The sequence below is a fragment of the Triturus cristatus genome, chromosome 3_2 (genome assembly GCF_964204655.1).
Source record: "Triturus cristatus chromosome 3_2, aTriCri1.1, whole genome shotgun sequence".
NCBI classification, from domain to species: Eukaryota; Metazoa; Chordata; class Amphibia; order Caudata; family Salamandridae; genus Triturus; species Triturus cristatus.
In genome coordinates this window covers 591,218,930-591,231,191 of record NC_140584.1, presented here as the reverse complement: position 1 = coordinate 591,231,191, position 12,262 = coordinate 591,218,930, and the positions used below count along the sequence as shown (strand labels likewise).

The following is a 12,262-nucleotide window of genomic DNA, read 5'->3' as shown; positions in this document are numbered from 1 at the left end:
AGAGCTGGTGACATTGTGTGAATAAGATCTCAGATCTTCATGTATTCCCTTATGCAGCACCACAAGCAGCAGAGGAGAGACCCTGTGACACCCAGCCCCTTGCCTGTGATGTTTCCGAGGAGCTCAGCAGGCAACTAGAAGACATCTTAAATACATATTGCATCGATGATGGCCAAGATGCCCCCCCAGAACCCGACGAGGTAGAAAAGGGGCTGATGGAACCTGTGAGAAATGGAGAGCCAGAGCCAGGCATCCCTGAGATCAATGGCGAGAAGGAGGTGCTGAAGATTGAGACTGAAGAGATTCGGGTGAATGATGAGTTTGCAGACCGTGATCAGAAACGCACCCAGGAGAAGAAGAAAGCCAGAGGTCTTGGTATGTCTTCAGAGAATTCTTTGGAATTCAAAGGTCTGGAGCTGTAGAATGAAGGGTCCTTTTCTGTATTTTTAGTGTCTGCTCTCTGAGTGGATTGTCAAAAGTCAGTCTGACACTTGTGGCATGCACGAAGTTTATTGTGAAGTCGTTTGGTTTCAGTGCGTTCAAGCTGGGTGCCTTCCTGTTCTTTTATTCAGTGATTATTCTCTATTTAAGGGTTTAGGCATGCCTGCAAGCTCTATCCATGCTTGAATTTCTGTTTATGTGCTCTTTGATCCCAGTTGTGCCCTTCAGGAGATCTAATGTTTGTTCTGTTATTCCCTCAGAGTTCGTACAGCACAACTCAAAGGCACAGTATTTGTTTATTTATTTGGAGGAAGTAGTCCTAGCTGTGTTGCAACAGCCATATTCTATGTTTTGCAGGAAAGGAGATCACATTGTTAATGCAGACACTCAACACACTGAGCACCTCTGAGGAGAAACTTGCTGCGCTGTGCAAGAAGTATGCTGAACTGGTAAGATTCCCTGCCCATTGTGGACTTAAAATCTTACAACCAACCCCTCTGCTTATACATGTTTAGCATGCTATAGAACTGTGTTGGCACTTCCGTTCACACTGCAAGATGTATAATGATCTAATGTGGCCCCTCTGCTGCTTAGAACAATTAGCACACTTGTAACCCAAGCATGCTACGAGTTGAAAAATCTGACATATTCTTTCTTTATGTTGTTTGTGAATTGTGTACTCGCATGAGAGAACCTCCAGCCGTTATCCAGGGAAAATATAGCCACATTGGAGGAATCCTCCTTCACTCTTATGCCATGCACAAGTTTCACAAAGCATCTCTCCCCACAAGTCAGAGAACTAGTCCAAAATTAGAAACTGAAATCTTGCTCGCTAGGAATTGTATGGGGTTTGCACTTGTGTGGATTATTTAAAATGGTAATCTTTCAGTGTGAGTTGCAAAGTAAGTACATTTATCCTTCTACATACTTTTAGCGTCCTTCTGCATGCAGTTAAAACAATTTGAGAGAACAGTAATTACTTTACTGTATTCAACTATGGACATTACATACAAATTGCATGTCAGATTTAGGCACGCTTTCCTCCCCCTTTGACTCAGTGTTTGCTTAATTAATCTTGAATATTGTACATTGTTGAGTTTCAGAATGCATGTTTGCGTATGTACCACCCTAGTTATGACACCTACTGTGATTAGATTCTGTTTTACAACGGTTTCCTTTGTCGTGTTTAACTTCATAACTCATATATTGCTCAACAATGGTCACATATCAAAGGTAAACGTTCACAGTTTTTTATACCAGTGCTGCCTGCCTACAATGTAAGGGTAATTGAGGGGAAATTAATTTTTACTCAACTCAATAGCTGAGGGATTATATACACAAAAGGTTGAGCTGGTCCTTGGCACAAATGGATTTTTTTTTTTGCATGGAATTCATTATAAAGTAGAATGTTAAACTACTCCTGGAACACACGTTGGCAAAACCAGTAGGTTTCATCTGTGCAAGCTATTGACTTTGTCAATTCTGTGCAGCATGACAAAGCTATGGCTGCTTCATAGAGATTTTTTTTAAGCTGCTGGTGGAAGGATTAGTTGGCGGCATCTCGGAAGGCAGGAGAGCATGCAGCACAGATTGTCTAGATGCTTACCTCCCCGCCCTTCCTTCAGCAGCAAAAAAAAGAAAATATTATGATGTAGCAACGGTTGGCCACGTCATAGTGCTTTAAAAAAATAAATAAACGTTGAGCCATGCTTCTGTGCAGCATGGCTAAAACCATTGTCCAAGCCAATAGGTCAGTTAAGCTAGACCTGTTGGCTTTGACAATGCTTGTTTTCTTTTTTGGGGGACTGAAGGGTGGAAGGAGCAAGGTGGGAGGTGGCAAAGCAACAACGCTGGAGAGGGTTGGAGATGGGTAAGTTACAACGCTGGAGAGGGTGGGAGGCGGGTAAGCTACCACACAGGAGATGGTGGGTGACGGATTAGTTACAAGGCGAGAGAGGGTGGAAGGTGGGCAAGCTCCAGCGGGGTATAGGGTGGGAGTCGGGCAAGCTGCAACGCGGGAGGGGGTGGGAGTCGGGCGAGCTGCAACGCGGGAGGGGGTGGGAGTCGGGCGAGCTGCAACGTGGGAGGGGGTGGGAGTCGGGCGTCCTGCAATGTGGGAGGAGGTGGGAGTCGGGTGAGCAGCAACGCAGGAGGGGATGAGAGTCGGGCGACCTGCAACGTGGGAGGAGGTGGGAGTCTGGTGAGCAGCAACGCAGGAGGGGGCAGTAGAGGGTAAGCAACAATGTGGTAGAGGGTAGAAGAGGGCAAACAATGCGGGAGAGGCAGGCAATAATGCTGAAGAGGGTGGGAGAAGGCAAGCAACAATGCAGAAGAGGGCAAGCAATAGTGCGGAAGAGGACGGTAGAGGACAAGCAACAGTGTGGAAGAGGGTGGGACAGGGCAAGCAACAGTGCGGAAGGGGTGGGACAGGGCAAACAACAACATGGTAGAAGGCAAGCAACAATGCGGGAGAGGGCAAGCAATGCAGAAGAGGGCAAGCAACAATGCAGAAGAGGGTGGGAGAGGGCAAGCAACAATGCAGAAGAGGGTGGGAGAGGGCAAGCAACAATGCAGAAGAGGGTGGGAGAGGGCAAGCAACAATGCAGAAGAGGGTGGGAGAGGGCAAGCAACAATGCAGAAGAGGGTGGGAGAGGGCAAGCAACAATGCAGAAGAGGGTGGGAGAGGGCAAGCAACAATGCAGAAGAGGGTGGGAGAGGGCAAGCAACAATGCAGAAGAGGGTGGGAGAGGGCAAGCAACAATGCAGAAGAGGGTGGGAGAGGGCAAGCAACAATGCAGAAGAGGGTGGGAGAGGGCAAGCAACAATGCAGAAGAGGGTGGGAGAGGGCAAGCAACAATGCAGAAGAGGGTGGGAGAGGGCAAGCAACAACGCGGAAGAGGGTGGGAGAGGGCAAGCAACAACGCGGAAGAGGGGAGAAGGCAAGCAACAACGTGGAAGAGGGGAGAAGGCAAGCAACAACGCAGAAGAGGGTCGGGTAGGGTAAGCAACAACGCGGAAGAGGGGAGGGTAGGGTAAGCAACAACGCGGAAGAGGGGAGAAGGCAAGCAACAACGCGGAAAAGGGTCGGGGAGGCCAAGCAACAACACGGAAGAGGGTCGGGGAGGGAAAGCAACAGCATGAAAGAGGGTCGGGGAGGGCAAGCAACAACGCGGGATGGGGTGGGAGAGTGTAGGAGAGTAGGATCTGCCTCTTATGTTGCCCCCACTTTTTTCCTGATGTTTACACTGGTTTCTGGCTATGGTCTGGCTGGGACCCTGTTAATCAGGCCCCCAGCCTCTCTGTTCTCTCTAAACAACATGGAGTGCATATTAGGTGCACTAGTGATTGGATACTGTGGGGCCTTATGAGTCCCTAGTATATGGTACCTTAGGTACCAAGGGCATAGGTACTTCACAGGCCTACCAGGGGCTTAAGCATGTATTATGGCACCCCTGGGAAGCAGACTAAATCTGACACCACAGGCCTGCTACTGCAGCCTGGGTGAGGTGGTGCTAGCACTACTCACTGAGATATAGGTTCATTATATCTCTCCTGCACACACATTTAAACCTTTCAGTCACCCCTAAGGCAGGCCCTATCAATCCTGAGGGCAGGGTGCTTGGTTTCCATGTGAGGGGGTGCCTCTGCCTGAGCAGGGCCCCTCTGCAGCTCTCAGAGTCCACTCTCTGGGGGTGTTTGGTGTCAAACGCTTTGGAATCATACTCCCACACCAGTAACTGGTGTGGGAGTATGATCCCACTCTTCTAGAGGGATAGACATGTACCTACTGTGGAAACACGGTAGAATCCTGCAGATCCCTGGCATCACAAAATGGATGCCACCAGTCACAGACACTGGGCTGCCCTCCTGCTGATGACCGAAAGTCGCAGTGGAGGAAGCCCAACAATAGGTATCCTGTCACAGGGAGGTGTGACCACCTCCCAGACAGGGTTTAGTGTATTGGGGCTGGGTGGGTGCACTCCTAGAATGCTTTGAAGTCCTGCACTGGGGGAGCAGTAGGCTCCTCTGTGCATACACCAGTTCAAACCGGCTCAGGGGCTACCTGCCCCTGCTCTGGCGCAAAACTGGACAAAGGGAAGTGGGTGTAGCCACCCACTCTCCTGACCCTCCCATAGGTGGGTTCATAGAGCTAGTCCCTCCCTTCCTTTCAGTGTAAGTTAGGGAACCCTTGCCATTGCAAACTAGATACCTTTGGACGACGCTCTGAAGACGAATCCCAGACCTTCGACGTTCCACAACCTTTGGAAGACGGAAGAATCTCCCTTGGAGTCAAGGAGTGACTCCCCTGCTTGGCAGGCACCAAATGTTGCAATCAACGGTCGCAAACTCCATCGCTCCCGCCGGAGCCCGAAGTCCCTGCAGCTCAGGAAGAGGATTTCCTGACTTCTCCAAGGCCATCGTGAATCCCCAGCGACACTGAGGCAAGTGGACCCCACGAGTGGCGAGGAACCGCAATCCCTGGGTACCGTGCACTATTTTCGAGTGCAACCCCTTCACGACGTTCTACGAACCTGTGCTTTGGGCCACGTGTAGTCCAAGCCTCTAGCAGGAATCCCTCCGAAGATCAGAGGCCTACCCCGTCCTGAGTGACCGTGGGCCCCTGTTGAGTGGATCCTCCTGAGGCGTCTTCGCGATCCCTTGCCGGTTGGCTTGTGGGTCCCCTGAAGACTTTTGTAAAGTTCCAAAGGGCTCCCCTGGTTGCTCCAGGCCTGCCCTGACTTACCCTTGCTGGGTGAGTCCCTCAGACCTTGCTGGTCTGCACCGCTGACTTTTTATCCTTTCCACGAGACTTTCTGTTACCAAGGCTTGTTGGCTCCAAACTGGTCACCCACACCGCAGTAAGCTGCAGACTTCGTGGGACACGCCGAATCCAGCTCCTGGTTGTCGTCGACGCCTCCTGGACCTCGTGGCTGAAGGGTCAAGACACCTGTGGATCACCTGAAATCACCTGACGACTCTGGGCATCCATCTTCCTTGCCCCGGGCCACTGCCAAGTGACTTTGAACACTGTACCCTTTGCTTTCAGGTCTTCCTTCTTCTGAATCCAGGCTTGATTTCCACCGGACACTTCTCCTGTCGTCACAGGCAGCAAGTCTTCTTTGGCTCCCATTGAAAACGACGCTGCGACCCGACACCAAAAGACACCTATGCACCGGCTTCCCTGGGTGAGGTAACTCCAGCACTACGGTGCTCCTGTGGGTGTTTGCTCTAGAACTACTTACCCTGTAAGTGACTTGCTTGTAGACTCTCCCGAAGTATCCTTAGACTCTTAATTTCTAATCGCGACTTGCTCTATTGAAGTCAATAGGGATTTGCGGCTGTGTTCTCACACTGCATGCGTCTCCCGTGGGTCCTTTACTTCCCTGCCTTGGGTGGTTTCATGAGGCCTCAGCACTTCTGAAGGCCCTAGGCCTTGTCCCCTTGCAAGTCGTTATCTTTAAGTCTCTTTTTTAGTATATGGTCTGGTACGCCCCTAGGGCCCTAGCCATATTTGTGCTTAATTTATTGTGAAACGTTGATTTATGCATATGTTCCTGACTTCTAATCTCATAAGGAGATTAGCAGAGAGTTGTTAGTAATAAATACATATATATTTGATCTATATACCTGTGTGGTGTCCTTTCATTTAGTGATTCAAGATATTATAAGGTAAAACAAGGTGCTTTACATTCCTCTAAAGACTTAGCCTGAAGGCTGCTCTCCACAGCTACCACTAGGATAGCTTTCTTGAAAGGTTGTCTTAAACCTACTACCATAAGAGTTGAATTGTACTGGTGCAAGGTGTCCACTTTAACTAGTCAACAGCATATACCAGGCCAACTTCTCACAGAGAGGGCAAGCAGCAACGTGGGATGGGGTGGGAGAGGGCAAGCAACTGCGCAGGAGAGGGTGGGAGAGGGCAAGCAACAATGCGGGATGGGGTGGAAGGATGCAAGCAACGGACTAGAGCGAGGGCAGAGGGAAGGGGCCAGTTGACAACATGGAGAGGAGCGGGAGGGTACAGTCGACATGCAGAGGGTAAGCAGAAACCAGACAGGACCTTGGGAAGAGGAATTCAACAGCACAGAGAGAAGTGGGAGGGGGCAAGCAACAACACAATGAGGGACGAGCAGTGAAACTTACTAACTCCTTGGCAAAAGGTCTCCGGTTTGAAAGAGCATCTGAAATTCTGCAAGACTATGAACACGTGACTGTATTCTATGTGAATTCCTAGTCTGATATCCGCCCCTAGAAGGCCTTGTGTGAATAGTGCACTTAATATTTAATGCTTAACATAAAAAAAAATCTAAATTCGCTTTATTCGATTCAAGTATTAAATCACAAAAGCATGGTACAAGAAGAATATACATTGATTCTACAAAATGATTTAAAAAGCCATTAAAAAAGTTATTAAAAAGACTTCATCCTCCTACTTCATCGTCCAACATGTGCATGGGTTAGAAATGACATCCAGTTGATCGCAGTGAGGGGATGAGATATTACATTGTTTTTCTAAATCTAACAACCCCTTTATTATATTTAGCTATACAGTCGTTCGAAGTTTCATTTTCTAAAATTTGCAATTTAATAAATGCGGGACGCCATTGTCTCAGACCTAGCTCTTTTAAAATTGGCAAAAACCAATCCTTAACAATGTATAAAAATTGCAGAAAAACATAATGTGAATCGTGGTCTGTGAGGATATATCTTCACATGGGCAAGGGTCTAGGGGGTGTGACCAATCGTTCATGTTTGGAAATGTAACCATGTTGTGAAAGTTACCTAAGCGTAAGCGTGTCAATAACATCCTGTCGTAACTTCCCTTTGTATTTAAAAGGTATGGTTGTATCCCTGGTTGTATCAAGAGCAGTTGGTTCTCTAACAGCCGGTTTGTCATTATTTAGAGAGAATCTCAAATTCTCTAAAAAGTTCATGTAGGTGGTCTTTAGTTCTTGCCTTTGGATGGTAGAAATGCTAACAGGGTTGGAGAAGTATTCAGGATGTCCCAGGTTGGCCACGAAGTGCTTGACATAATTAAGCCATGGGATACTTGAAACCCACTGTAGGCTCAGGCAATCTTCAGTCATGTCCCTATTAAGTCCTGTGGCCACACTTGACCAGATCTTGTGCCACAAAATGAACGGCTGCATTTTAATTAGGTCGGACAGATATGACATTCCCAACTCGGCATGGACAATATACGTAGCCATACTGTTTGTGGTTGCTAAAAGATAAAAAAAAAAGTTGTTCTCAATTGTCTGCAGTGAATCAACATTTACATACCCCCATATTCCAGCTCCATACACAGCAGTTGAAATACATCTAGCTCTGTAAATTGTGCGATGGGATGCTTTCCTAGCTTCCTGACCATTTGTCAGAGCTCCTATGGCTTTGAAAAAATGCAATTTTCTTGCTCTAATGGCGTTTGCCCATGACCCCCTATTATTGAAAGCAATTCCAAGGTATGCAAAATAGTTAACAAATTCTAGTGTCTTGTCAATAAAGATATCCCGACACTTAACACTAGGCTTGCTACATTTCATAACATACGTTTTTGTTATATTGACATTGAGATCTAGGCTAGACATATACATTACAAAACTCGTGACACTTTTTTGCAGACCAATTTGTGTGCGGGATAAAAGGACAGCATCATCCGCATATAGTAATGCTCCCATGGGTCGTTCACCAATGCGGGGTAGATCCAGAAATTCCCTAATGCTTAACAAAATATCGTCAGAAAATGTTACTCTGTTAATTTCATTTATGGAAAGCTGGTTCATTTACGTGATCTATGTCATAATTGTTTTTTTTTAAAGTTTTACTGACTTTCCTTTGTTGCTTGTTTGACAATTAAAACCCTAGGTGTGGGTAGCTTGCAGCATCTTTTTAAATGGAGCTTACCAGACAACTACCTGCTTGCAAAAGTCCAAGTGTCAGCTTGCTAAGAACTTACAGCCAACTTACAAACTCGTCCATTGTTCACTGTTGGCTGATGCTGTTGACAGTGCCATTTACTTACTTCTTATTCGAGGGCCTGTCTTGCCTGTCTTGTATTTGTCTCTGCATGGAACATAAGGTATTTAATTGTGTCCTTCCACTGATGACTTTTAGGGAACAATTTTGTTTCTGTTTTGTTTAATTACTCCATGAGAGTTCAAGTGTTCCAGCAGTTTCCTTGTGGGCCTTTTTCCCCAGTGCTCTGTGCTGTACTTTCATCCATGTAATTTTCTCCACCTCTGATCAGTGTTGCTCTCTCTCTTGTTTGTGTCCCTCTCCTCAACCATGCTCGGTGTTGCTGTCTCCCTCCTTTGCTTCTACCCCTGGGTTCCTCATGTGCTTTTCTCGCGCCACAGTGTTGCTCTCTCTCGGGCCCCCACTTATTCCTCTGTTGCTCCCCCCCTCCCCCCCACCAACCTCCTGGTGGATTTAACTGTTGGCAGCTTCATTCTGTAGGCGTGCACATGTGTGATGATGCATGTGCACAGTTACAGAATGACACCACCATTAACAGCAGCTGCAGCATTATGCTTATAAAAAAAAAAAGAAACTATATTAAACAACCCCGGGAAAGAACATTTCTTTTTACCAATGCTATGCCACATCACCAAAAAAGCATTGGCAAACCCAGTAGGTTCCAAAGGTGAGATTTAACGTCTCTGTCGCTGCTCTCTTTAACGCATGTTACATGCTGGGCTTCCATTCTGCCAAATTAAGACTAAACATGCCTGATTTTTCCTGCATTTATATTCATAAGAAATTATTAATTTGCTGTGAATTGTAGTAATCTGTTTTCTATATTGTATAATTGTTTCAATTAATCTTTATTTCAGCCTAGGTGACCTCCCTGTTTATATCCAGGTCCCTTAGAGCTTTACTATTGGTTAGAAATTGGTGGAATGGGGACAGCTGGATGTTTGCAAGTTGCAGTATCAGTTTGTTAGGTGATCGGTTGTAATGATTAAATAATGTCATCTACACTACACACACACTGCATTAAAAGTGACACAATCGCACCTAAAGCATGTTGTAAATGCAGACCCATTTCAGATTAAAACTTAATTGGACTAATGTGATAATGACCTGGGTCTTTGTCTATCTATTTAAAATAATTACTAATGCTCAATATACACTGAGTGGGTTTATTGATACTAGAGAAGAGTTTTAGGCAGAAGAGCATGAAGCAGTAAGTATTTACAAATTTGTGTCGAAAAGCCAGGTTTTTACTTTCTTTCTAAAATGCAGATCTTGACATTCTCTTCCATGCAGTCTGAAAGCTCTACTCGCCACCTGGCTAATCTAACCTGCAGACTGAGCCTGATGGTTAATACCTAGTTTTAATGAAAGTAAGGATTAGAAGTATAATAGATCCAGTGCATGATGCACAGGGTTTTCAACATGATCCTTCTCCTAACAAAGAGCACATGGATTTGTATATGATTTGGAAAAATTAACAAATGAAATTGCTTTTGGCTAAACCAGATCTGTCATTTGGATATGCTGTAACCTGTGTTCAAGCCCAGACATGCTTGCACAAATACATACAGTGCTAAACCTTTGTGTGAAAAACTGAGAAAGGGAAGTAGTCTGCTTGAAGAGCACAGATTAAACAAAACACTTATCCACAACAGATTCAAAGGAAACTCAGTATCACTGACTATTTACAGATTCCTCACTGCCATAGCTGACGCGGGAAAGACATCATTCCAGTTGTTTAGGCCATTTTTAATAACCTGGTTTTCATATTTTGAGCGAATTTGACCTCAGACATTCGAGCTTAAGGTCCTCTTTACTGTTGCTGCTTTGGTCCGTTGATATTTAATCCTTTTCACAAGGGATTTTGCATTTTCACTTCAGCTGGAAGAACACCGAACCTCACAGAAGCAGATGAAGATCATGCAGAAAAAGCAGTCGCAGCTAATCCAAGAGAAGGATCACCTCCGAAGTGAGCATAGCAAGGCCATCCTGGCCCGCAGCAAATTAGAGAGTTTGTGCCGTGAACTGCAGAGACACAACCGCATGCTCAAGGTAAAAATGTGTATCTGTGTGTGTTGGGGGCGAGGTGTGGGAGGTTGATGAAGGTAGAGTTTCCACCTTTCTTTGTTGGATACCCCATCAAGACTTTCCATCATCGCTTGAGTGCTGGAGCAGCAGCTTCTATACTGTTAAAGGTTAGTCTGCCTCTTTTGGTCTGTCCTGGAGATCGTTTAAAGTAAACCTTCTTAAATGTGTTAAGTGCCTGTTGGCTCAGTTATGCACTTTTACTTCCTTCAAGTGTAAGCAGACACTTTTTCCTTCTTGGTGTGTCCTTGAGAGCTACCTTTGTTCTTATATTGAGAAGGCGTGTCTAAGGAGTCTTTCTGAAGAGGATGAGGGGAATCGGGAGCATTGTAAAATGAATGAGATTTCAAAGACCAGCCCAGCAGTGGGCGAATGCAAGACTTCTATAGTCCTTGATGCTTGGGTTGTGTTATGCTGTACATTAATGTATAGCTGTCTGGAAAATAACTATATTGTCCCCTAGTTAGCTAATGCCTTTGTAAACACCATCTAGGTTTAATATTGCGTTTTTCCCTTTGACTGTGTTGGAAGGAAAGATGGTTTGTCAACTTCTGTTCCCCTTGCTCCGTGTGCCACCGTTTTAATCAAAGCTTGTCCTATAATTTTGAATCACATGTAGCTGTCCATACTGATCTTTTAAGAGTTCTAGATTTGGTGTAAACCATTTAGTTTGCTGATGTCCAAGTGAAAGCCAGTTGTGAGCACCTGGCCCATCAGTCAGGGGTCTGAGGCCTGTATGGGAATGTAGTATTTTTACTCTTAGCTGCCAGTGTGCATGTTTACAATGTGACAGGATGTTGTATATCCCTCCCCGCCCTGAATCTCCATATCCTAAGGTAGAGTAAAAGGATGAACATTTTTCACACTTTGTACACCTTGTTCTCTGTGATTCAGGATGAGGGAGTGCAGCGGGCCCGGGAGGAAGAGGAAAAACGCAAAGAGGTGACGTCTCACTTCCAGGTCACTTTAAACGACATCCAGGTTCAGATGGAACAACACAATGAGCGCAACTCCAAACTACGGCAGGAGAATGTGGAGCTGGCTGAACGCCTGAAGAAACTAATTGAGCAGTATGAGCTTCGAGAGGAGGTGAGAAAGGGAGTGCTTTCTCAAAGGGGAGGCGTAAAAGACTCCAAAGGCAACCAGAGGTCTGCAGGAGTGGTTCTTAAGGTAAAATGAATAGTAGAAGTTTCAAAAGGAAGGGCAGAGGAGCATGTCCTTATGGCAGTGGAAATAAAGTGACTAGATTGGATATTCAAGTAAACTATTGGGCAATGATGTCCTCGAAATGTGGTTACAGGGAAAATGGAAAGCACAACGAAAAATATGTTTTGGCTGTGGGGAGGAGTTGTATTCAGGAGAACGACTTAAGAAGACTTAATGACAACGTTTACTCGGCATTGTGGGTTCAGATAGATGTAAGACAGGTGAAGTCCTTGTCTAGAGTAGGTGCTCCGAAAGGACGAGAAGGGAATTAAAGAGAACAAGATTAAAGATTGGGATGGATTAGGGGAGTCTGCGAAATCAAGGCATCCATTATGAACTAATTATGTGGAAGAAGATGAAAAAATGCTCCCTGCATCGATTGTCAACACATTACAAACAGCATCAGTGGAATTGCATATCACATCAAAAGACACACAATTGATGGACGGAATACAGAACAAATCAAAACATTCACCCCTAGTCAAGAGATCTGGGTTAAATCCATCATTCTTTTGCTCACCATGCCACCCCAGTTTAGACCTGGCTTGCATAT

At 45.7% G+C, this 12,262-nt stretch overlaps 1 protein-coding gene across 3 annotated transcripts in view; it reads left to right on the top strand.

Annotated features, from left to right (window-relative positions):
* Positions 1-12,262, top strand: part of TXLNA (taxilin alpha) — a 101,684-nt gene that overhangs the window by 32,682 nt on the left and 56,740 nt on the right. For all 3 annotated transcript variants that reach the window (XM_085648438.1, XM_085648437.1, XM_085648439.1), the window contains exons 3-6: positions 58-375; positions 799-890; positions 10,300-10,470; positions 11,398-11,592. In XM_085648438.1, the coding sequence (XP_085504564.1) occupies positions 58-375; positions 799-890; positions 10,300-10,470; positions 11,398-11,592 (776 nt within the window). The remainder of the gene's footprint in view (positions 1-57; positions 376-798; positions 891-10,299; positions 10,471-11,397; positions 11,593-12,262) is intronic.